The sequence below is a fragment of the Mandrillus leucophaeus genome, unplaced genomic scaffold, assembly GCF_000951045.1.
Source record: "Mandrillus leucophaeus isolate KB7577 unplaced genomic scaffold, Mleu.le_1.0 Scaffold95, whole genome shotgun sequence".
Lineage (NCBI taxonomy): Eukaryota > Metazoa > Chordata > Mammalia > Primates > Cercopithecidae > Mandrillus > Mandrillus leucophaeus.
In genome coordinates, this window is record NW_012110363.1 from 2,726,819 (window position 1) to 2,752,784 (window position 25,966).

The 25,966-nt window shown below is 35.2% G+C and overlaps 1 protein-coding gene across 1 annotated transcript in view; it reads right to left on the reverse strand.

Annotated features, from left to right (window-relative positions):
• Nucleotides 1–4,132: 4,132 nt before the first annotated feature.
• Nucleotides 4,133–25,966, reverse strand: part of PDGFC (platelet derived growth factor C) — a 238,660-nt gene continuing 216,826 nt past the window's right edge. The window contains exons 4-6 of the mRNA XM_011970494.1: nt 15,281–15,488; nt 10,376–10,593; nt 4,133–5,741 (exon numbers count right to left, since the gene is read on the reverse strand). Coding sequence (XP_011825884.1) covers nt 5,625–5,741; nt 10,376–10,593; nt 15,281–15,488 — 543 coding nt within the window. The 3' untranslated portion in view covers nt 4,133–5,624. The remainder of the gene's footprint in view (nt 5,742–10,375; nt 10,594–15,280; nt 15,489–25,966) is intronic.

A 25,966-nucleotide genomic window follows, 5' to 3' on the forward strand; every position in this document is an offset into this window, starting at 1 on the left:
GGAAATGGTTAAATTCTTCTTTAAATTGCATATAAATTTATATTGGATAAGATTTAATAGGCCAGGTCTGGTAGCTCACGCCTGTAATCCCAGCACTTTGGGAGGCCGAGGTGGGCAGATCAGGAGGTCAGGAGATCAAGATCATCCTGGCTAACATGGTGAAAACCCGTCTCTACTAAAAATACAAACAATTAGCCAGGTGTGGTGGCGGGCGCCTGTAGTACCAGCTACTTGGGAGGCTGAGGCAGGAGAATGGCGTGAACCCGGGAGGCGGAGTTTGCAGTGAGCCGAGATCATGCCACTGCACTCCAGCCTGGGGGACAGAGCGAGACTGTCTCAAAAAGAAAAAAAAAAAAGATTTACTGTAATAGGTTAGCAGTTTTGGAAGAAACTGGATCTGGTATAGGCAGTGCACAAATGCTTTCTGAGGCAGAGAATAAAGAGATATACTTAGTATTTTAGTAAAGTGAGAGGAAATTATTGAGCTAGGTAAGTGCAGGAACAGTGCCCTAGAAAGAGAACACAGTATGTGTTAGCATGGAGATATATGGAGACATCGGTATTTTCAGGAAACTGAGTGTTCACTACAGCTGTATGTTAGGTTTGATGATGCAAAATCAATCAGCAATTTTTCAATCAGTCAGGATTATTCATCAGGAAATTATAAATCATCAATCATGGATATTTTCATATGTTCATATTTTAAATATAGTTTTAAATTCTGACAATATTTAATCATACTATAGAACAAGTGTCTAAGATAAGAAGAATACATAAATGTATTAATGTCCACAACTTTTTAAAAGAGTTATCTGAGATCTCTGTCATGGTACCTGAGACAGGACTGGCAGGAAAGTCGTTCACTGGAAAACGAAACATAGTCTCAAAGCACCGTTAAACGAAAAATAATTGGATCACCTTGCACCAAAAGGAGCAAGACTTTTTGGCTTGCTCCTTTTAGGGTTAGGGTTACTCCTTTTGGTAGATGCCCCAACAGCACTAGTAGAATGGACTGCTTACCACTAAAAACACCCTGTTCCCATCTACTAACTTCATTTTATAGATTAGGTAGCTGAAGTTTAGAGATATTTAGGAACTCTAGAGTTCCTTCATAGTCAGTGAAAAACACACATTGATTCATTTGTATATTTACTTACTCATCAATGTAAATTGTTTCTGACCCCCTAATTTGATTAAATTCCTAACTAGGCATTGAGGGAAAGAAGAATGAGATAATTCTTGCTAGAAGTGCAATTAGACTAGGGGTCTAATGAGAAATCAAAATGGGAGCAAGTCATTATAATATGATATGACAGTATTTGTAATTGAATATCCCTGGAAGCATAATGGAAATGGTGCCAGTGGGAAAGAAAGCTTCACTGAGAATTGGCGTTGAGCTGAGACTTGAGAAGGAGTGACAGAGATAGGTTAAGTATAGGAACAGCACTCTGAAAATGCTCCAAAGAAAACACAGCATGGGCCAGCCCAGAAATTTGAGGGGATACTGGTATTTTCAGGAAATCACAAGTATTCACTAGAGTTGTATTATGTTTAATGGTACGAAATGAGCAGAAATTAGTAAACAATGACATTATGAAGGATTCTGCCCACTATACAAAGATTAAAATTTAATCATGTGGAGTTGCATCATAAAATTTCTACCCAAGTGACAATCAGATTTGTCTGAAAAGACACCTGTTAGTGGAGTAAAGGATGGATCAGAGGAGAGGGAGAACAGAGACAGGGAGAGAGGGAGTCAAAAAATGGAGTTGTTGCAGGATAAAGGTGGTGAGACATGATGAGGGTTTGTATTAGGGCAGGAGCTACAGAAATGGAGAGGGAGAGACAAATACAAGAAAGATCAAAAAGTCTAAGTCAATGAGACTTCCTGATAGATTACATATGGGGCATGTAGGGAAAACAGTATGTAAAGCAAGTGATGTATTGCAATGGATTAAATGTTTGTGTCCCTGCAAAGTCATATTTGAAGCCCTAACCCCCAATGGGATGGTATTAGAAGGTGGAATCTTTGGGAGGTAATCAGGTCATGAGGGTGGAAGATTGTGAAAGAACAGGATTGTGCCCGTACAAAAGGGTCCACCGAGAGTTCTCTCACCATCTTTTCCACAAAGTGAGGACATCACAGAGATGACAGTCTGCAATTCAGAAGATGGCCTTCACCAGAACCAGACCATACTGGCACCCTGATCGTGGACTTCCAACCTCCAATGGTGAGAAATAAATTTCTGTTGTTTAAAAGCTTCCCAGTCTATAGTATTTTGTTATAGCATCTGAACTAAGAGTTCTGCTGTATTTTCAATTTTCCTACTCCTTCTTGTGAAGGTAAAAGATGTTATAATTTTAAATTGTGTTTATAATACATAATTGAAACAGTCCAAAATATCAGAAGTTATCCTTTTAGAGATAAGGATATTACAATAAGTGTAAAACTTGCATTTTCTGTCTTTTCTTAAACCAAATCACAAGCAGAAGTCAATGCACCTGGAGCCAGGGATGCACCAAGGGTAACCAAACCGTAGTCAATGCACCTGGAGTCAGGGATGCACCAAGGGTAATCAAACCGTAGTCAATGCACCTGGAGCCAGGGATGCACCAAGGGTAACCAAACCGTAGTCAATGCACCTGGAGCCAGGGATGCACCAAGGGTAACCGCACCTGGAGTCAGGGATGCACCAAGGGTAACCAAACCGTAGTCAATGCACCTGGAGCCAGGGATGCACCAAGGGTAACCAAACCGTAGTCAATGCACCTGGAGCCAGGGATGCACCAAGGGTAACCAAACCACAGTCAATGCACCTGGAGACAGGGATGCACCGAGGATAACCAAGTCATAGCCAGGATGTTTCTTACAGTGTAGCTTCTCATTACTTTGGTCTTTGCACCTTTTCCAAGTGCACATGAGAACTATTAGAGGAGGGAGGGAATGCAGAAATGAAAAATGTAGACATGAACACCTGCCTCATGACATTTAAAGCTTGCTTTTTAATAAACATCACTAGGCAAAACAGCCCATGTCTCAAGGACAAAGGCATGAAACACAGATATCATACACAAAACAGTGTGTGGTCAATACAGTCAATACTTACCGGGCTTCTCAGAAATTAGGGCTACACGTGTTATTTATGTGTGTGTGTGTGTGTGGGTGTTTGGTAAAATACACAGGATGATCTATAAGTGATTATAAAGTGGTTAGTGTTCACATGGTAACCACTCACCAATTGGCAACTGAGGACTGCTACCTTTATAATCAATTCTGGCTCTCAACATTTTATAAGTAAACAAAAAATACATATTAAAAAAGGGAAAATATATTTCGTTCAAAGATTGGAAACAATGGATTAAACACAGTTAAACAGGCCATTTACTAAGACTTAGTAGTCTTTACTAATGAAAGTTGCAAATTGCCAATTACTTTGTATATTCCACGGAGCTATATATCTAGTTTTCCTCTATATGGATAGGACAAAACTAGGAAAAGGTAAGGAAGTAAGACAGAACACACAGGCTCATTTTGTTTCTTTGTTTTCCACATAGTTGGGGGCATGGCAGAACTGCAGGTGTCAAAGCACAGGAAAAGGGTGCTTGCCTGAAGAGTAGTCTGAAGACAGAAGGTCCTGGGCACTAGACATCTCTGGCAAGTTGAAAGGCTGAGGAAAGGATGCTGAAGATACCAGCCCTGAATAGGAATCTATGTCTGGAATTGAGGAACCACATTTTGAAGTGTGCAATGTAAACTAATCCATACACCAAATCAATTTATGCTCACCCCATTTTGTAGCTGCCAGTGGCAATGAAGACATGATCGGAAACCTGCGAGTTTTTTTCCAGTTTCATGCTACCATACAACCTATCACTAAGCATTTCATAAACCATACGACAACTTTCCAGTCAGGTGAAACCTAAATGACCAGAAATCTGTATTAAGACCAGTAAGAAAAATAAAACCACTGCTCAAAGGCATTGGAAACAAGAGGCAGAGAAGGCTCACAGGGATTTTCCCTTTTTTGTCTTTTGAATTGACATATACTTTTGCATAATGAAAATCATAACACAAAATTTTGTTTCATTTTCTCAGAGTCCAAGAGATAAGTCTTGAGGACACACACGCACATAATTTTCTCCCCAAAATAGCCACATTCTTTTATTTGATGATTCAATACATTTTTAATTCAAATAGTCACCACATAACCTAGGCACAATATTAAGCATTTTACAAGCAAAATATTTTACTGATTTTCTTCTCAACTGCCAGAGTACAATAAGTGAACTGGTTAAGGGATATACTTCTGTACATAAAAATATCCATGTATTTATACAAGTGTATGGAACAGAGTTTAAGATAATAAAACCGTAACATCACAATAAATAGGATGTGTTCCTACTGCCCAGCACAGCACAGCATGCTTTGTCAGGAAGCTGCCAAGTCTTTTTCAAGGTGCTTTATGTTTTTCTGAGCTAGGCTCAGATTTCCCCAAAAAAGGAATAGATTAGTAATGGCTGGATGTGAATGTCTACTTTCACCAGTTGCTTTTTATATTTTCATCTCCAATAACAGGAATGGAAGATATGATAACTTAATTATTTCAAAAAGTCTTTGCAACTTACCAATTCTATTGATTTCCAATTCAGTTTTTTTAAAATGCGGATTAATCTAACTCTAGCACCATACGAGAATGAAATACATGTATTTTTGTCAGAGCAACAATATTTCATATCATCTTTGTTCCTCTGGCTATAACAATTCTGTTTAGAAAAATTTACCAAGCTAAAAATAGTTGATCTAAGTTGTCATAAAAAAGAATATTAAATACCTTTGGTAAAAATAGATATATTTAACAAGATTAGAAAAGCCAACAGTTATAATGTCAAAAGGAGAATATAAAAATGTACACAATGAAACAAATAAACTGACTTATAGATAAAGTGAAGATAAGGCCACTCTTCTTTTCAGGTTTGTCTCTTCCAAACCATGAATGTAGTTCTCTTCTTCTAAATGGCAGAAATTTTAATATGAAATATGAAAAATCCACTCTGTCCTATCAGCATGACACAAGTTTAATTCATAGCAACATAGTTCCTTTTTAAAAACCAGGTTTGTAGTACATAGAATGTTCTGGTTTACATATGTGAATATGAGCAAAAAAAAAAAAAAAAAAATCCAGATTTTATATGATTTGAGGCCCAGGACACGGAGCTTTAGAGTTAAGCAAGGCAACAGAATCAGGTGTTCACTTGCACAGTTTTTTCCTGTACTGACATTACCCTAAGCCGTATCAAAACAACTGAAATACAGAACCCAGCTAGTGGAATAGGTACATGGTAACTCTGCAACTAGCTGGTGACGTATTTAATACAGCATTTAATTTTCTTTCCACAACTGAAGACCTTTTCTCCTGTCCTTTGGGCCTCCTCCCAAAAGAGCTGTTGCACAACTCCTAATTCTGTTTGATGTCTCCTCTTTCAGAAGGCACTGTAAATCCTGAAGATGAAAGGTCCTTGAAGCAAACAACTGAGATTAAGGATGGAGATAACGCATAAGTTCTCTAACAGAATCAGCCACTGCACTGCACAGCTCTGGGCAAGAGCTGCTGCTGGTGGTGCGGTTATCCTCCTGTGCTCCCTCTGCACACACAGTCACACTCCTCATGGTGCTCTAGGGCCACATCAGTGAGTGATTTATGCAATCCTCTGACACCAGTCTTTGGTCTCAACTGAAGGACCTGAAAGGGAACAATAGTAAGCCACCTTTAAAAATCAACGAATGTCTATGACTTGCTTTTATAAACAAGTAACGTTTCAGAAAAGAATCTTGGGGCCCAAAAAAGACACACATTTTAATTTTTCCTAGAGCAGGCATTAAGAAAACACTCTCCCACCAAAAAAAAAAAAAAAAAAAAAAAAAAAAAAAAAAAAAAAAACCTCATCATCGTTTCATGAAAGGGCAGACATTTAAAGCCAACAATTTGGAAGCATTCTGTCTCCAAATAAGGAACTGTACTTAAATGGAAAGACTCACCATGCAATCGTTATTTTATTTATCTATTTTAGAATTTCACCTTAAGTATTTTGGAACTACCAATACACAATTCGTTTTTCTGTTTGTTGCTTTCTTTCACTCATTCATTTATTCACACATTTAACAAATATTTACACTTGATGCAATACACTCAAGTGAAGAAATACTGTGGAAAGAAACATGATCACTCCACAGCTGAGTCTGCTCAATTATGCCACTCATTAATTTTCTTGGCTACACTTCAAGTCCTCTATAAACTTGATGAGATGGATTAGATGTACTTCATAGACATCAGCCCCAGTCACAGCTAACTTCCTGCAGCTGGATCCTACTGTGCAGTGAGAAGAGGTTTGGCAATAATAACAATGATGCTTCTATTAAATAAAGTTATTTGCAGTTTGGATTGTCAAGGTTTTAATAAAAATACAGCAAGACTGACACTTATACTACACATATTTCCTCTTAATACTACGACAACAAGATACAGTTGTGTAATTCTATAAAATATTATTTAAAATATTTGATGTTGCTACCTATTTAAGTGTATGACATTTTATTTCTTATGATAGAAACAATAAAGTTTAGGAAATTGTATTTTGTTTGGATTATGAACAAAGGCCAGAGCACAAAATAATATGAAATTTTCTAGCATCTCTACTTTTTGGATATGACATAGATAACCTCATAAAGTAACTTCTAAAAGCTACCATTCCTAAAAATGTTCATTAATCCAAAAAGGCACAAGTCAAGTCTTATGACTGTTCTATTTAAAGACTTAAAAGAGAAACAGAGAATGCGTACCTCACTGGAGTATGTGGTAATATCAGAGGTTAATTAGCTAACATTTTTTGAATGCTTACTGGGTGCCAGGCACGATAATAATGTTTTTACATACTTTAACTCACAAGAATTCTATGAAGTAATTTACAATTATTACCCCTATTTTACACATGAGTGAACAGAGGCTTAGATAGAATAAGTGACACAGCCTTTATTTGTACCTAGGCCAGAGATGAATTATTAGAGTGATAGATAATAATTTTATAAACTCAGAATGTCACTGTTCATACATTCTATTTATTTAGTATCTTTCTTCCTGAAGAGATAAACTTCAAAGTCTCATAATAACTATTAGAAATTATAAAATTTTAAAGTAGTTTTCTCATCTATTTCACAATTCTAGAATAAAAATTACTTAGACTTTATTTCTTTAATGTGAAATTTAACTCAATGGCTACTGAATATTATTTTATGTTAGTACTGATTTATTATTTTTGAACAATTTAGGGTGTCAGACTAACTACATTTCAGACATTGGCACTATTCCTTATCACACTCCTGCTACAAATTGTTTCTGGAATGAGGTTGGGTGGGGGGGTAAGATAAACTGCAATATTGGCATAGCCAACATCTTCAATTCCTATGTCCACGTGTATGCATTTTCCCATTCAGCAAGGACAAAAATTTACTATGTAAAGTAAAAGGTTAGAGAGGCCACCATACATGGTCCTAAGAGTCAGGCCAGGTTGCAATCCTTGCTTCCTCTAGCATGCATATGCCAAGATGCATTTGCTGAATCAAAGTCCCCTGTCTTTGTTCGCTGATGTTCATGGAGATTTACAAATAGCAGAAGAATCTCTTAATGTTCTAGAAATGTAAGTCCTGTATAAGAAATTCTAATGGTGGAGGACACAATTAGTGTTCTTCTTTTTAATTCGTTTTGACAGTTTTGACTTTGGAAGAGAAAAGTAGACTTGGAAAATGGTCAGCAGGTCCCAGACAATATTAAAGAGGAAAAGGACATAGATTATGCCACCAGGAAAGAAACAGGGCTAAAGTTCATCTCAGAAAATTTAGACAGAGAGGTTGAAATTAAAATGGTAAGTTCACAAAAAGGAATGTCCAGGAAGAAGCTGAGCCAGAGATTTTGGAAGATAGTAGATAAGACACAGAGAGAACCAGCAAGGAACAAATGCTCATGGACCACTGCTCAACACATTCAAACAAAATGACCTTGAACTTTTGAGAACCACAGAGTACTGGGAACAGGGATTCAGTACTGGAATAAGGCAATTGAATGGTATTTTTTTTAGGTTCGTTTGTGTAAAACAAACAGACCTAATGTAATAACATAAACTATTATTTCATTAAAAATTATTAAATACGTAAAAATATAAATAAGATGAAAATTATTAAGCCGAGTAAGAACAGAGAAAAAGGAACAAATAGTTTACTATTGTCAGAGTATCCTGTAGATCTTTTGGCCAGAATACCTTTCCTGCTTCAGGACAAAATTCATTAAATCTTTATTGATCATTTACCATAACCAAAGAATAAGACTAGGCACGGTGAAAAAGCAAAGATGAGTGAGAGAGCAGCTAATATATATTAAGGGCATGACAACTGCCAGGCTTAATTCTAAGTGTTTTGTAAATATCAACTCACTAAATTCTCACGGTAGAGTATGAGGGTTGGAGACTCACCTTACAGATGAGGAATTGAGGCACGAGGGCTAAGCAATTTGCTCCAAGTCACACAGCAAACAAATGTTAGGTTCAAAACTGGGATGTCTAGCTATGGAGTTTGTGTTCTCAAGCATTACATTGTAATGTGACTTTTGATTTCCTCAGCTCTCAATTCAATAGAAACAAACAAAAATAGACAATAATTTTGAAATAATAAAAGTTCTCTAATAGAGTATCTTTGAAGCCCTACAGATGCGCTGAGGATGAATTAGTCACGCTAGGACTGGTAGGACACCAGCATTTCAAGGAAGATACGACATCTAAGTGGGTGTGTGTGTGTGTGTGTACATACATAAAATATATATATATATATATATATAAAGTTCCTGACTTGCTTTTCTGAAAATTCTTACGTGGGACTCAGAAAAATCATTAAGAAAATATATTTATTTGGCTAAAATGTCTTCCCCCAAAGAAATCTGGTGATCGATACAAAAAGGAAGAATCTTATTAATAACATTATCATGCTACCATATCTTTTAGTTTTCCTCAATTATTATATCCCATCTCCTCCTCCAGCAGCATCAGGTACCATTCATGTATCTGGAAACCATCCTTTTTGAAAAGTCAACTTTAAATTTTACAAAGCCTTTAAATTATACCAATAAAAATCTGCCCTTCTGGCTTCATTTAAAAATTACTTCATGACTTTTAATTTTTTCCACTAAATAAAATAACATGAAATAAATATATATTTTATAAATAAAATGATTTTTCATATGCATAAAGTCTTCAGTGAAACCCTCATCTGTTAGGTAACCTAAACATGCAAGGTTTCATAAACTACACTTCCTATGACATGATTTTCCTGCCCTTCACCAATATTGTGTTGGCATTTGATAAAGTGGAAAAAAAAGCACTGGATTTGTGAAGACAAGGGACCCTGTTTCCACTCTAGAGCTAGGCTTTCACTTCATTAAGGATTTCACTGAAATCCTGATGCATACGAAAAATCATTTTATTTATTAGATAGATATTTATTCTGTATTCTTATTTAAAGGAAAAAATGAAAGGAAAGGCAGTCATACTGAAATGATGTCAGAAAGGCAGATTTTGACTTGGTCTAATGTAAATGTTTTATAGAAATTAAAGTTGACTCATCAGGAAGGATCGCTTCCTGATAGAATGATGCTATATGATGCTGGTGGGGGAGGTTTTGGGATATAATTGGGAGACTCCGTCACTAACAAAAACATTAAGAGTACAAGTTCTAAGGTTCCCAGGGTCCTAAAAAACAATAATTACTAACATGCCATACTATATTTTCTTTCATTCCAGAGAATAAAGAGATGAAAGGTTAAAAAATCCATACAAAGTTTAACATGTTATTTGAAGCAACATGAATAATACAAAGTTTACTATAATTATGAATATGTCATCTTAGGAGTCTCTGTTGCCCCAAGTAGAAAAACAAATATCAAAGCTCTCCTTTCTCCAAAGTAGACAATAATTTATCTCTGAGCTTGTCTTTGAAATATTTTTCCTTCATATTTTGAAAAGTTTAAAAGTTGAAAAACTTTACTCATTTTTTTTTTTCCTCAGAAAACACTTTTTTTGGTATGAGAGGCAAAAACTTCACTGACCACCCATGTTATACTACCAGAGAATAATCTTTCTAAATCCCTAATATCTGGAATTTTAATTAAAGGTGCTAATTTTAAAAAATAAAGGCATAAACTATTTGTAAACCTTGTTTTTTTTCCCCCATGAATACTACATCTTTTTTCCAAACATAAATGCATTTCAGATTCACTGTTTTGTTCAAAGACATAAAATACCCAAAGGAAATCAAAAAAGAAAATTGTATACCTACCTCATGGTATTTTTTAGTAACTTTGCTTGGGACACATTGACATTCATTGCAATTGTGGAGACAACAGGCACAGTTCCCTCCACAGCGTTTAACCAGGAGACAACCTGGCCAGAAAATGGTATCGGTTCTCTTTAGTTCTTCCCTTATGGATACTGAGAAGTTACGAGGTGTGCAGCTGTATAATCTTACCTCCTCTGTTAGAAGGTTCAGATCCACCACTATATGGCATAAAAGAGAGCAAAGAAAAATAGATGCTGATGCTTTGAGCCTGAATGTATTTCATTAAGCTCTTTTCATAAAGAAATCTTACGTTATTTCATGAGCAATATCCATAACAATATCCCCTCTTATTGTAAGTAGATTTTAGAGATATATAACTGCAAATTGGACTTTCTAGTTCATAGTAAACAAAGTTTCATTATGACTTAGCAACCAGTAAAGAGATGCCATTGTGTAATATTAAGAACAGAGCCAACAAAACAGTTGAAAGCTATAAATAGGAAACTTTATAGAGACAAAAAGGGCCACACGTTTTAACCTTAGTAAAAAAAAAAAAAAAAAAAAATTGACATGGAGAACACTGAAGAATAAAATGCAAAATGATGAATGCTTTGATTAAAAAACAAATATAATTCTTAAAAGGATTTTAGGCTGATACAATTAGTGAAGAACAGTTTATTGAAATGTGCCAACAGCACTTTCTATAATCTCTATGGCAATAAGAATCATAAAATATAAAAAAAAGTATGAAGAAAATGCACATTTGAAGACAGTTGTGTAGACCATGAGTGAATAAAAAGGACATACTTCATAAGAGCAGAAGTTGTAGGAAGGCAATGCTTCAAATGCATTGAATGATTTCCCATCTTGGAAATTTAGACTAAACTAAACTCCTTCAGATATCTATCCCTCCCCTGCTAATGCGTGGAAGAAATGTTTAATTTATCTAATTTATAACCCCTGCTTCTACTCCTTTAGCAAGCTGGTTAACTATGCTGTTTATGCTTTATTCTATGAAAGAATACCTACTTTTGAGGACCAAGCAAAATATTCTTTCATCAGATTGTTGCAGTAAATCCTCAAAGAACCATTGTTTTTAACCACAAAATGATTCTGCCTCAGGAAAATTGTATCAAAATAACATGTCATGTTCAATGTGAATTTATATATATCACATGAATAGTAGGTAATTACTATTAGGATAAACACTTCTAATACAATTTATTTTCTGCCTTATATCTCTGCCCATTTTTTTCCCTAGAAATATTCAAATAAAGCAATTCAAATGACATTGAATACTTTCAGATAACATACATTCCTTCAGGTTTTTTTCTCCTAAATTTAAAAAATTTAGAAACATTATCTAAAATATAATAAACGTACCCTTTCCACTAATATGGATAACATATACATGAATGAAAAAGAAGAAAACTATTTTCTGGTTAAAGATGGCTTCAAGTAGAAATAATCATGATGTAATCCACTTTTTTAAATTAAAAGCTAATTTTTATTAATTTTTAAGTGACAAGATAATTAAGAATCAAATGCTTATTTTCTTGGATTTGTTATACATGTGACCAGGTGTTTTTGATACTTAAATTGTCTTAATTGTGTTTGATAGTTTAAGTATTTTAAGAAATGTATTATAAAATTATGCATAGGTAATTGTAAATTATAAATGTATGTAAACTATATGATAGACCAAAACCTGAGTCAAGTATAGGAAAGCACCAAAGAAATCCTAATTCAATGAGTCCATTTCAACACCTTATTCAGTTAAAAAATTATTTTTCTAACTCAAGGGAAAGTCATTGTTTATTTTGGCTACTGAAAGATTTCTTTTTAATCTGAAAATGATCCTGTGAAAGCAAAACTTTTCAATATTTAAGAGCAAATCCTTCTTTCAAATGCCCTGAATAGGCCAGCTTATCCCTAATAAAAGTAATGAGCTCATTATGCTAAATGGTGTAACATATTTTACCTGGTTTCATTTTGCTGCTCTAATAGTATATATATGTACACATTCCTCTTTTGTTGTTAAAACTATTTTTGGGGTTATTTGAATCTTTTCTCTAGTATTTAATGCCTGGGTAAGGAGGAAGAAGACTTAAAATATGCACAAACACAAAATCTGGTTGCCAAAGTTTTCAATGCTTATTTAAGAATTATACTTCTTAAGAATGTGAGTGAAGAAGCTCTCAGCTCTCAAAGCATATTCATCTATGTCAAGCAGTTTTAAATATGTTATTTCATGACAACAGAAAATGAGATTGTATATGTTCCCTTTAAAATGTTTACTTAACCACAATAAAAGGTTAGACAGATTTCCCAAGTGAACTAAGTTGTGATACCTGCTACAATGTGAAAATTTAAACACACTTTTAACTTAGCTTCCACTCATTTATCATGTTTGACACAAAAGTCAAAAGCCCTTTTTAAGTACTAGTTAAGCTTGACTTAGAAAATACAGTAATTTTTTTGTAGCAGTAGCAAGGTATGAATGAAAACCCTGAACTAGAGGAAGAAAGTGAAAGAAAAAAAAAAAGGAAAGCATGAATGCAGTCCACAGTTTTCTAAAAATATAATTAAGGATTTTAAATTTGGCATTTCATATTTGAAATTTATGCTGCCTATTGCTAAGCCTTCAAATGCATATAAGCTTCGTTAAAATAAGTCATATGTCATATATTCTTGAAACATTGTATAGTACTTTTAGGGGGGAAAAGGCAAAGAAAATAAAGAGAAAAAAGAAAAGAAAAAAAGAAAGATAATGTACCAAAGCATACTTTCTGAATAGCTTAACTATAATATTAAAGAAGTTTCCCTCTGCCAAATATTTGTAAAAGCTGGTCTTCAGACTTTTTTCCTTTTATAATTATCTCCTAAGAAAACAAATATGGGTATTAGTTTATTTTTCTAAAGAATGCAGATTTTGAGCACATCACCAACCAAAATCATTATTTTTAAATGCAAATGTCATTAATAAGTTTTGCTACTAAAAACAGTCATATTTTTCTTTGTTAGTTGTTCATTCTTTTAAGAGATTCAGTCCAAAGATAGTCTATTACTGTAAAGTAATCTGAGGGTGGTCTTTCTAAGATGAATGTGGTAACACTGCGATGTTTATTCTGTGGGAAATCTATTTCAATGTCTAATTAGAAGCTTTTAAAAGTTTTACTCCTGTTCTTTTGTAGAGATACTCTCAGGAGGGGAGTTAGTTTTGTCTATATAGATGTTATCCCACACCTGTATTTTAGTTTATGTAAAGTTCCAAAAATATACACTGCTTTTCTCACACGTACTGCATGCTTAAAAAGTTAATAAATTTGGCAAACTGCAAAGGGCTTCAATTTTGAAAGTGTTAAATGAATATCTGAAAGATCTGGTTCAGCTTCCGATGCTTTCGAATGCAAGCTAGCCTCCGGCCAAATCTGTGAGCACCAGGCATATATTTTCAGGCATAAAGGCTTGGCTAGAAGGGACGTTTTTAGGCTCAAATCCAGAAATCAGCTGTCAAAAAACTAGATCTCAGTTTAGAACCTGATTCACTGCCCCTGCTTCTCACAGATCAACATGATAATCAACTTCAAATTTGCTAACAAGGGCTCTATTCATGGATGTTTCAGCTAGTCTTGCAGCTCTTCATCTTCCTGTTCCTAAGTGGGAGGGAAGGGAAGTGTTGCTCGTAAGTTATTCATCAAGTTATTCATCAAGATCAAATCTTATAAATATGTAACAGCTTTCAGCATCTGGACAGGACTCGGCTGCCCATGCACTTGAACACTGATTTCAAATATTGCCAAAAGGAAACCACGTCTGTTGGCATAGCGAAATACCAGGGCTGGGCAAGTCTGAACATGACCTGCTGAGATTAAAGCTCATGATCCAAAAAAGCTGCAACTCTTAAGAGCAGGAAAGGGCAGGAATCGGGTTTCCTTCTGACAAGTTTTAGAAGAGCATGTCTGGTGCAATCTGCCCTTGCAAATGGCTCAAATTAACTGAACGTTGTTCCTTTCATATAAATTCTCTAGGCTGTCACTGCATTCTCCAAAGCTGTAGATTTCAGTATTTCTGACAGACTAAAACAGATATTTTGAGTGCACTGTAATTAAACAGTTATTTCTATACGTTTTCATTTGTGTTTGATACGGATGCTTTCCAACTCCAATGTTACTAAAAAAAATTAGGTAATCTTACAGAAAACTCAGTTAAGATTATTTCCAATTCCTTGGCCATGTAGAGTTAGGTTTAATTAACAGCACTTTCACTCTTAGAGAGAGATACACCTATATGGGCAAAAGTGATTGTTTTAACAGCAAATTTACATAGTTAAAAATTATTATGGTGTGGGTTCTTTTAGGTTCTTGTTTTCTTGCTATGAACCCTGCCTTGAAAACTATGAATTCTACTTTATGTTGGGTCGTTGCCATTTCTCATAGTTTTTAGAAGTATCTAGGCTTAGAAAATGCAAAGTGATATAATACTGACCCATGGGAGACACTGCAGACAAACATTTTTGTAGAGCATCCCCTTTTTCTAGCCCTAACCTGGTTTTGCAGCTATGATAATTTCTCTTGAGTCCCAAAATCCACGTGTTCCAAGTATTAGGTTTGAGTAAGCAATGATTTTTGTAAAATGCAATGAAGGCCTTCGTCACAATGATATTTTTGAACATAATATATAACTGGAATTTTCAGAAGTATCCCTTTCAATATATTCCTGTTGGGTTATAACTAAGTTCCTCCTTTTGTATACATTATTATTCAATATATAAATATGCTCAAATGAAAAAAATGTATTGAATACATCACTGATGAATTTTAAACTAAGCTGTGGCAGAAGAATCTGAAACATTAGCTGCTAAAAAAAAATTAAATGAAGTTCTAATCTGAAGAGGGAGCTTACCTCTGGATTTTCTTCCAAAAACAAAAGCCTTGCCAAGAAGTTGCCAAGTTGGCCTATATAGATCTTCTAAGTCCAACTGCCATCTATCTGGTTCAAGATATCGAATAAGGTCTTCCAAGGTACTGAAGGCAGTTATAGCATTATTAAGCAGGTCCAGTGGCAAAGCTGAAGGGGGTAACACTGAAGGACTCACAGCTTCTGTGAATTGCTGAAAGTAAAATGAATGATATGTTAACTGTTTTAAAAATGACAATGTATTCCTTCTGGACATATGCAAGAAGTTATAAAGACTAAGGCTGGAAATATGTGCGAAGGAAAATTGTGTTCAATTCAATTAGAAATAACTACTCTGCAAAGACTTCATGAAGATGAACTCTGATAGAATTCCTGTAAAATCAATGAGAAAGGCTTTAATTTTCATTACCACAAACCGTGATGGATGTGGGTATCTTTTGGTCATATAAAAAAATTAAAAATATCTTCATGGTTCAATTACAGACTTAGAGTGAAAACTATAATACAGTTTATCAAATTTTCCTTTTCTTTTCCACTTTTCATTTTTCTTCATCTGAAAAATTACCTCATAGTTATGCAAATTAGTGTCACATAAATTAAAAATTGAATAAGAAATAATTAACCCAAAGATCTAGAACAAAATACACGTAGAAATCATTTGACATTAAATAACTTATTAATCAAGATAGAAAATGCCTAAACCATAAAAGATCAGCTTAATAAATTGCCTATAATATATCTTAATATAAAATGTCTAATAAACAAGATTAAGAGATCAGAGAGACGCTGGGAGAATACCCTGACAAACTATGTGACTGTCACAGGATTAGTATCCAGAATATACAAAAACAAGGACAAAGGCAATGGAAGAAAAATGGGCAAATTCCAGACAAGAAGCTTGAATGGTCAATAAACATATGAAAATATGCTGAACTTCATTATCAGAGAAATCCAAAGAGAGATATTATTTCACATACGAAAAAGGGATACTATTTCACACAGATGAGATTGGCAAGAATTTTAAAAAGGATTACTGAGGATATGATTAAATTGGAATTCCTCTGCTCTGCCTGCAGAAGTTAGTGTACACAGGCACAACACTTTAGCTGATGTAACTGATAAGCACTGAATATTCTTTCACTTATGCACATGGAAATATGTTCAATGATTAGAAAGACTGGAAGCAATCTAAATGCCCATGTATAGGGAAACACTAACACATCGGCTCTTCCTTTTCATTCTCATTACTTCCATCCTGGGCTAGATACTAAAAACATGTACTATAAATAGCAGCTTCTAACCTTATCTCCTTACCTTTAATCATTTCTCTCTCCTTTGTTCTATGCTGCATAATCCTGGGTTAATCTACTAAATAAGATATCACTGATCCTATGATGAATTTGGACAAATGCCTATGTGATTTCTCATCTGGAGGATAAAATCCAAATTCCTTACACAGCATTCAGAGTCCTCAAAAACTGACCTCTGCTCACCTTCCCCTCTAATCCGCTACTCATCAGAGACATGCACATTTTGTTCCAATCAATCTAGTCTCTTCGCTGACTACTGCACACAAAATATCATCTCAGACTTTGTACCTTAACTTATGCTAAATCTGCCCCCATACCCCACATGCAAAAACTCTCCCCCCGTTGATCTACCTCATAAATCTTCACCATTACAATGACCCTTTCAAAAATCCAATTCATCCATGAAACCTGGCACAACAGGGTCATCACTGTCCCATATTATCTCCATTGGGTCAACTGGAAAGAGACTCCTTCTGTGGGCTGCTCTGTGAGCACTTGGCTTGAAGAGCAGAAGCTGCCCTGTAAACTAGGAAAAGGAATACCTTTCTCTGGACAGGCACAACCCTCATGGGGCTCCTGGCTTTGTGGGTGCCCCGTTGCCCACTGGGGAACATTCTTACAGAGTACAATCGGCAGAAATGAACTTGGCAGCTTTAGGCCAACAATGATTTCATCCTTTTTTTTGTTTTTTTTAACAAAAGTTTATTGAGTAACTACAGTGTTCCAGGGCCTTTGTGTGCATTATGAGAAAAGCACAGCGGAATGACAATGTCTGGCCTCCTTCCTTGCCTGGATTACTCATGTGTACTTTCCAAGTCTCCACTCAGCTGTTACCCCTTTCATCTTTTTTTTTTTTTAAACAAATTTTATTTTGTATATTTGAGGTTTATGACATGATGTTACAGGATACACAAAGATAAGCAAAGATACATGGAAATGTGTAAGTACATATATATATATATATAGAGAGAGAGAGAGAGAGAGAGTACAATGGTTACTATTAAAGACTTAATTTCAATAATGTCAAGGATCTGGCTAAAATATTAGGACTAAGATATTTTCTAATTATTTTATGATGCTTTTGCTCTACCCATTAGACTGTTAAACTTTGAGAGTAGACACTAAATCTAGTATGTTTTTGTTACCCAGTGTTTTCTATAATTGCCAAAAGAACATAAAATTGCTTTGACAGAACTATGACTGAAAACTCTATTAGAGATATAGAGAACACTGATCTGAAAAAGGTTTTAATTTTAATTTAGCCAATTTAGTTACTATTGATTAAATTTATAGTGCAAAAATTTAAAGCAAATTTTTGCATATTTCAAAAATATAAGCCTATATATGTATATAAATGTTTTACAAAGTAAAAGTTAAGGGGTCAGTAATAGTCAAAGAATAAGTATTATTTACAAATGGAAAGTTTCAAAATCTGTACAGATAAAATAAGTGGCTGCTAGCAAGTTAATACAAAAAGTGTACATTATTAAATCATCAGAGTGCAGATGTGTATTTTAAACATAAAATATAATTGTTATGTAGGCTAATTTCAATTAGACAGTAATCCAAGAATGATTTGGCTTATATTGCTTCCAATTTGTTGGAGATTCTCTGAACAGAGCATTTCTTTTGAAGTAATACAAAGTGCTAACTGAAATGAACATTGCTGAGATGAAGTTCAAAATATTAATACAAAAGAAGGCAAAACAAGATAAGCTTGTAATACTGGGCAAACAAAAGATGCACACCTTGGGTCCAGTGAAGTATCTGCAATCTGCACACTTTTCCCCTCAAATGTTAAAGGTTGGGAGAAAAGCATCTTCTGTTACTGTATGTATAGATCAGTTGGTGTTATAAATCGCTAAGCTTCTAAATATTTAAATTACAATTTGATAAATTTAGAAAGACAACTGTTTCCCCACCACACCCCACACACAGTGGTCCCCACCCAAAAAACAGGAAAGAAGAATGAACATAAGTTCCTGGGATTCAAAGAATCAGTCCCTGGACAGAACAGGGGAAGTGGTGCTTCTATTTAAGGGCCTTCTCATGACTGTCCCTCCACCCACTGGCTCAAGGAACAGCCGAGTTGTCCAGTTTCAAGGTTCTGCTTTTCTAAGTGGTTTAAAGGGACTCTCAGAGAGAAAGGGGGAGCAACGAAAAAAAGAAGTTACAAAAAAATGTCTTTGAATTTTTAAGTTTTCCTTTTCTCTCTAACAAAGTACTACTGGTCATTACAGACTAATAGCATTTTCTCCCATAATTAGTATCCAGAAAATTCTAACAATACCTTTGATACTTAAAAATACTTATGATTGGGCTGATAAACTGGTTAGAATATGCAAAATATGCCTTGACTTGAATTGGATTTTCACATTCTCTGTTTCTTATGTCTTTTATTCTTTATAAAAATATGATGGTATACTTTTAAGCTATAGGTTGTGCTAAGACAATTTAGTGGATAGCAATGGATACAAACAGGAAGCAGAGTTTCTTGGTGTTCTGCAATGTAGACAACTAAACCACAACCCTTATTCAGCCAGAGAAAAGCTTCTGTGTTATCACCTGCAGGGCAGTAATGACAACCTTGGTGATGGTGTGGCCCTAGCCTAGACCCTTTCAGGTCTATTACTTTGTAAGGACAGGTTGTCAAAGAGCAGAAAAGGCATCTAAAATCTGTGTGATGAAGTGTCCTGCCAAACAGTGTATTTCTAAAATATCAGCTCTATGAGATAAGGATCCGTTACAAAATCGGGTCTTTAAAATTCTCTGATGAAAGTTACCCTGAATGATAACATGATAATGAGAGAACTATGATCAGGAGTCAAGGGACTGGACTCTAAATCCCAGAGATACTCACACGTAGGGAAGAGAGTTTGAGTAAATTGCATAATCTATCTGTGCCTCAGTTTTCTCCACTACAAAATACGGTAGCTAAAGTCAATGACCTTCAAGTTTCTTGCCAGCTTTTACATTTACAAATTCTATTTAATTGTCAGATACAAGAGGATCCAATGCAGCTTCAGCAAAATTATCTAGAGAGCCTCAAAAATATAATAAACCACTTAGTAAGGCTATAATGGGACTGAACTCTATTTTTTCTTTCTATGAACTCTCCCTGTTGTTTTAGCTTATCAGTTTTGGGAAACACTGCCCTGTGGTACAACTGTGGTATCATTCTACATTTATATATATATATAATTTTAAGAGTACATGAAGTTTATCTTGCTCTTTAAGAAATCAAATATCCTAGAAAGGCATGTCTGGCTTATAAATAGAAGCAGTTATGGTCCTAAAAATCTGAAGGAAACAGGTCCATGCTTAGAAAACTGATACCAAAATGTTTAAATGAATATAGATACATGTTGTGTTATGGGCTGAATTAGAGTTCACCCAAAGTTTCTATTCTACTAAAGTCCTACTCGCAGTATCTCAGAATGTCTGTATTTGGAGACAGGGTCTTTAAAGAGATCAGTAAAATAAGGTAATTAGGGTGGACCCTAATCTAATATGACTGGTGGTCTTATCGTAAGAGAAAATTTTAACACAGACATAGTAGAGAGGGAAGACCATCTGAAGACACAGGAAGAAAATGAACATCTACAAGTCAAGGAGAGAGATGTCCGAAGAAACCAAACCTGCTGACACCTTGATCTCAATTTCTACCAACCAAAATTTTGAGAAAACACGTTTCCATTGTTTAAGGCACCACTGTTTAAGTCTGTGGTATTTTGTTAAGGCAGCCCTCGAATGCTAATACATGCCATCAACTTCTCCATATCTATATAGGAGCAATCAAAGGATAATATTACACCATGTCCATTAAATCCTTCAACAAGTATTTATTTAAAAACCTGTAAGGGCTCACACAGGTGCAGTGGCTCACACCTGTAATCCCAGCACTTCCCGAAGCCAAGGCAGGCGGATCACTTGAGGTTCAGAAGTTCGAGACCAGTCTGGCCAACAGAGTGAAACCCCATCTCTACTAAAAATACATAAAATTAGCCAGGCATGTTGGCCACGCTTGTAATCCCAGCTACTTAGGAGGCTGAGGGACGAGAATCACTTGAACCCAGGAGGTGGAGGTTGCAATGAGCCAAGATTGGGCCACTGCAGTCTAGCCTGGGTGATAAAGTGAGACTCTGCCTCAAAAAAAAAAAAAAAAGATAAAAATAAACAAATAAATAAAAAAATAAAAATAAAAATAAATGAACAGAAGTAAAAACCTGTGAGGCGAGCACTATAAACAAAACAAGAGAAAATTATTGTCTTTGTGAAGCTTATTCTATGGAAGCTAAGTATACTGCATCATAGAAGAGAGTTTTATCTTGCCAAAACAAAGCTGAAATGAGAATCTGCTATTGTGAATCACACAAGTAACCAAACAAGTATCACACAAATCCTGGTGAATGTGGACCATAAAAGAGTGAACTCAGTATGTAAGAATTACCGAAAAACAAATATATTTGTATTAATGAAAAATAACTGGCAGCCCAGGAGTTCAGACAAAATAATAGCCATAGGAACAAGCTCAAGACAGCAAGTTTGGCTGCAAAAGTTAAGTTTTCTTATTGACTTTTCCATTGTTCTTTTCAAAAATCAGTGTTTTACTGTTTTGTATTTTATTATGGCTACCTTAAATATTTCCTGCACTTGTTAACATCTTTCCCCTTCTTTAGAAAAAAGAAAAGCTGATTTCCTGTTCGGAATAGTACTATCTGAACTACTTATAATTTCACAATAAGTCATTACTTACCTCTAAAATACCATAGCTTGTCATTTTATTAGGATTTTTGTGGCCAGTGCAATTTTAGAAACACACTTAAAATGAATCTTCCTTGGACAAATACACACATATAAATGTTTACCTTGAGTAGCATAGCAACTGTTGCAAAACTATTAGGGCCTACAAAGATTTATGTTGCAACTTTCCTAGTCAACAGCATATAGTATCCGTCAAACTGATAAGAAAGCTTTCAATTCATTCATACCTAACAAAGAGTTAGGAAAGAAGATTAAGTTTTATTGTCAGAGTTAAAAACAAAACAATATTATAAAATGATCAGGTGTTTAAGAGAAGACAATAAATGTTCAGCCTTGTGTAACATCACTTCTTAAAGGTGTCTCCAATCTCATTTGTGTACTGTCAAACTGATATATTGTACAGAGGTCTTACTTTTAAAGAGCCTAAGCAGCCGACAGGGCATGCAGACACAAATGCCTGCCAGGAACAACTCACGGGTGGTTCTGTAAAGACACAAGAATGTCCTGAAACAATTCATTTAAACACGCTTCTCTGCCTTTCCCTATGTGCTTATCCGAATTCATCCAAAAGTTATCTGGGTCATGTTTTTAAATTATTTTTAAGCCGGCAATGAAAAGCAAATGCTTGCATTCCTACTCAAGAACAGATGTCTTAATGCTGTGTAGGTAATGCAGATTATATATTTAAGTGAGAAATCCTAGGGAAGGTGGCCAATTGTATTCACATCAAGGCTTAAAATTGAGGAGTTCTTATTAAAAGAGCATGACAATTGAATAAAACTTGACATATCTATATAACCCATCACAGCAACAGTCCGGTATGAAAAGTGTATGAGCCAGCATTTAAAAACAATACTTTTTAAGGCTCAAACCTGCAACTGGCCTTAAAAGGCCATGAGTTTCATGGTTTCAGAAAAATCCTGGAGAGCAGAAGTCTTCCTGAGAAGACTGGATATATGAAAAAAGAGATGGCTAATTTTGCCAAAAGTGTTGTCTTAAATAAAAGTAATGTTTATGTACTAAGTAGACCCTCTTACCAACTTGATGGATGAAACAACTGCTATGGACTCACTTTTCCCGTCATCATGAAACTGGAGAACCATTACCATCTAACCAGATGTACGAACTAAAACACTGTTACTCTCAACATCTCACCTAAAGCATTCGTGGTTTACAAGCTAAAGAAAAAATTTCACCCTAGTGATAGCACCTTAGATTTGCAGGTCTCCATAGAAGTCAACTCCACCACAGAGCAGGCTCATTGTTGGCTGGTGAGTCAGAGTCAATACACAGAGTTTCCCACTTCCTAGGTCAAACTGTGGGTTATAAGTAATAATCAATGTTGAAAACTGGAATTCCATGGGATGACTAAATAACATAGTACTAAGAATGCTTTCCACAATGGCATCTGTGGGAAGCCAAAATTAAGGTTTTTTTTTAATTTAACTAGAATCTGAAAAATGATCCCTCTGAATAAACAGTGTGACAGGCCTTAAAAGCTAAAATAACATCTATCGGTGGCAAGTGTTTGACAACAAAGTATTGCAGGACTTTTTTTCCTAATCTAATATTGAATGCTTGTGGATTTACTTTGTTATAATACTCAAGAAACACCTAACAGTGATGAACTTTCAATGAAAGAAAATGTAAACTAAGAACTATTGGAAGAAAAACACACATTCACTGCAAAACATGAAAGAATATGTATCTCAAACCTAGAATCTCTGAAGACACTTTCTTACAGAAATTTATCATACAGCACACACAATATTTATTCAATGTATCACTCAACTACCATTAAGGGAAATCGTGGAATGTTTTATGGAAATCTAGCTTAGGAATAGTGGCTATATTGGCAGACATTGTCAATTATATGTTCAATAAGTTAAACAGTTGGATAATATGCTCAACTTCATTCTAGTTTTGTATGTGCCTTGAGTGGAAGGCCTTATTTTGAGTAAGAAACAATGGTACTGAGTTATTTACTTTAAAATGGCTTGACAGTATAAAAAGAGTGTTAAGTAGCTGAAACTGAGGGGGCAACAGAAAAATTCCCCAGTGAACTGCTTTGAGGGGAAAAGTGAGATAATTCAGTGGAAGCCATTAGAATGCAAGCAAAGGTCAGCAATGACCCCCACATGGCTGAATCCAATGGTCTGTTTTTTTAGTCTAACTAACCAATCGGCAGTAAGTGGCTTTTCACACACTGTGTGCTCTGCAGATTTTCTTCCTATCTGACAAGATGCTTCTCCTTAGCTCTGAGTGCTGGTTCCTCCTTACCACCTTCTTTTTACATGATGGAGTGTCCCAAGGATCTCTGCTTGGACCTTTTCTAGTTTCTGTCTCATTCTTCCCCTTGGTGATCTTCTATAGTTTCAAAGCATTACATATAATTTATACGCCGACTACCAGAAAATTCCTATTTCTTACCAACACATTATTACCATCTCAGTAAATGCCAACTCCATAATTTGCAGACGCATTTTGCTCCTCCCTTTTTCTGTGCTACACTCCATATCCCACATCAAGTTATCTCGGCTTAATCTTCATACTATGTCTAGAATCTGACCACTTTCCCTACTTCTATTGCTGCCACTTTACAATTCAGGCCAACATATGAAATAGCCTTCTAACTGGTCTCCCTGTTTTTGCCTTTGCCATTGTTGTCTGAATTAAATAACAGAAATTTACACATTCTACAACAAAGGGTCGATAGGGTACGAGTACAAATACCAATTACTTTTCTAGAAAAATGTATCTGCTTTTAAATTTTAAACTTAAAAATGGCCTTTATTTTAAACATTCTATAGATTATTCACAGCGGAACTCAATGGAACGGCTTTGTACAGATTTCATAAGCCTTGGTTAATGCAGTATGCCTCCTGAAACCCGCCATTCATCCCTCCCAGGTACATTTTATCGGGTCAGAAGGCACTCACTCACCCTCCTACTGCTGACAATGCAAATCATACTCTCTTCTTCAGTGTAGGGGAGGAATACCTACCAGCCATAGAAAATGGGGCATTTGTCAAAATTACATGGTGAACACCTCATTTATGTGTGTGTCTGTAGGAACAGATATTCAAAGGAGGGATGATTCTGCCTACCTAGGAAACTGTTTATAAGGATTAAGCAAAACAGTATATTTTAAAATCTTAATAAACAATTCAGCACTGTACATATTTAGGGATTACCATACACATTTTATTGTATATTTAATTATCCAAGTTGTACCAAGTTTAGCAAAGATAAATAATTATTTAAAAAAATATAGCTCAGGATTGATGTTGGTCTGTGTTACATGGAGTAGCATGGACTCAGTAGGCAGCGTTCAATGACATCTCCGCCCAACATTCTTTCTAGACTGATGTGGCAAATCAGAGCTTGTCCAGCCCTACAAGGAAAATTCTGAAACAAACTTTTTTCTCTTCTAAAACAGATTTATATTCAGTAGCTGTTCTGGAGGGAGAAATGGGCATTACACATCAGTAAATTAATCTTTATGGCCATGAATACCTCTGTGCTAAAGAACTTAAAAAATAAGCATAATAATATCCTTAGCTCACTTCTCTTATGTCAGTTTTCTGAATTCATATTCTTTGCCTGTAAAATCCTTATATGAAATGAAACCAACAAAAAATCCTACGCAAAATGCAGCATTTCAATGTTGAGGCCCACTGTGTCACTGTTATCTTAATTATAGTGTACAGTATTATATTAAAAGAAACTTCTATAAAGTAACTAGTCAGCACTCCATTCCTATTTCAACAATGGAGAAAAATGTAAATAATAATTATTTTACGAAGTGTTTGGGATTTTTTTTTTTTACATTTTTAAATCACTCTATGACATCCCTATTCTGCCATAAAATCTTTAGTACTCATGCACAGACCTGAACATTTCCAAAAAATAAAAGCATAAACAATTATATGTTCTTTGGTCATGTTTTTACATGGCGGTCATCACACTAAAATGAGATTGTGTCTCATGGTCAGAATTCCAGGCAGGTCAAAAGAATCACCCGGCGCAACAGAGAACATAGAATATTTTTGTGAAAAGTTGGTACGGTCACCTCAAACACACCTGAGAAGGCTTCTTCTATTGATATAAGCAAGATATGGCTCTGAAAACAGGGTTAGATAAAAAGTTAAATCATTCAGTAGACTATATTACATTCCTCTCATGTGCTCACACCGAGTGAAGAAGATGAGTAATAGAGCCATTGTGAAGTTCGCATCTCTTGATGCAGAAACCTGTGTCCTTTAGGTCGTGACTATAACAGAAGTGAAAATCCAAGTGCTGTGAGAGTGATTAATTCTGCCTGGAGAATTAAGGAGGGGATACAAATAATAGATCAAAGTTAATCTAGAGCTTAGAGAATTAGAAAGCAATTATATAGATTAGAAGGGAGAAGCACTTTAGATATTTATAAGGAAACTGAGTTGAAAAAAATAGTGTCGGGTGAAGAAAAAGATGAAGACTGCGAGAAAGCATTGCTATTGGGGGAGAGTAGATGGCGGGAGGTAAGGCTGCAGGAATGAATTGGGGTCTGATTGGGAAGGCTTTGTGTGTGCCATGTTATGGAATCTGGACTTAA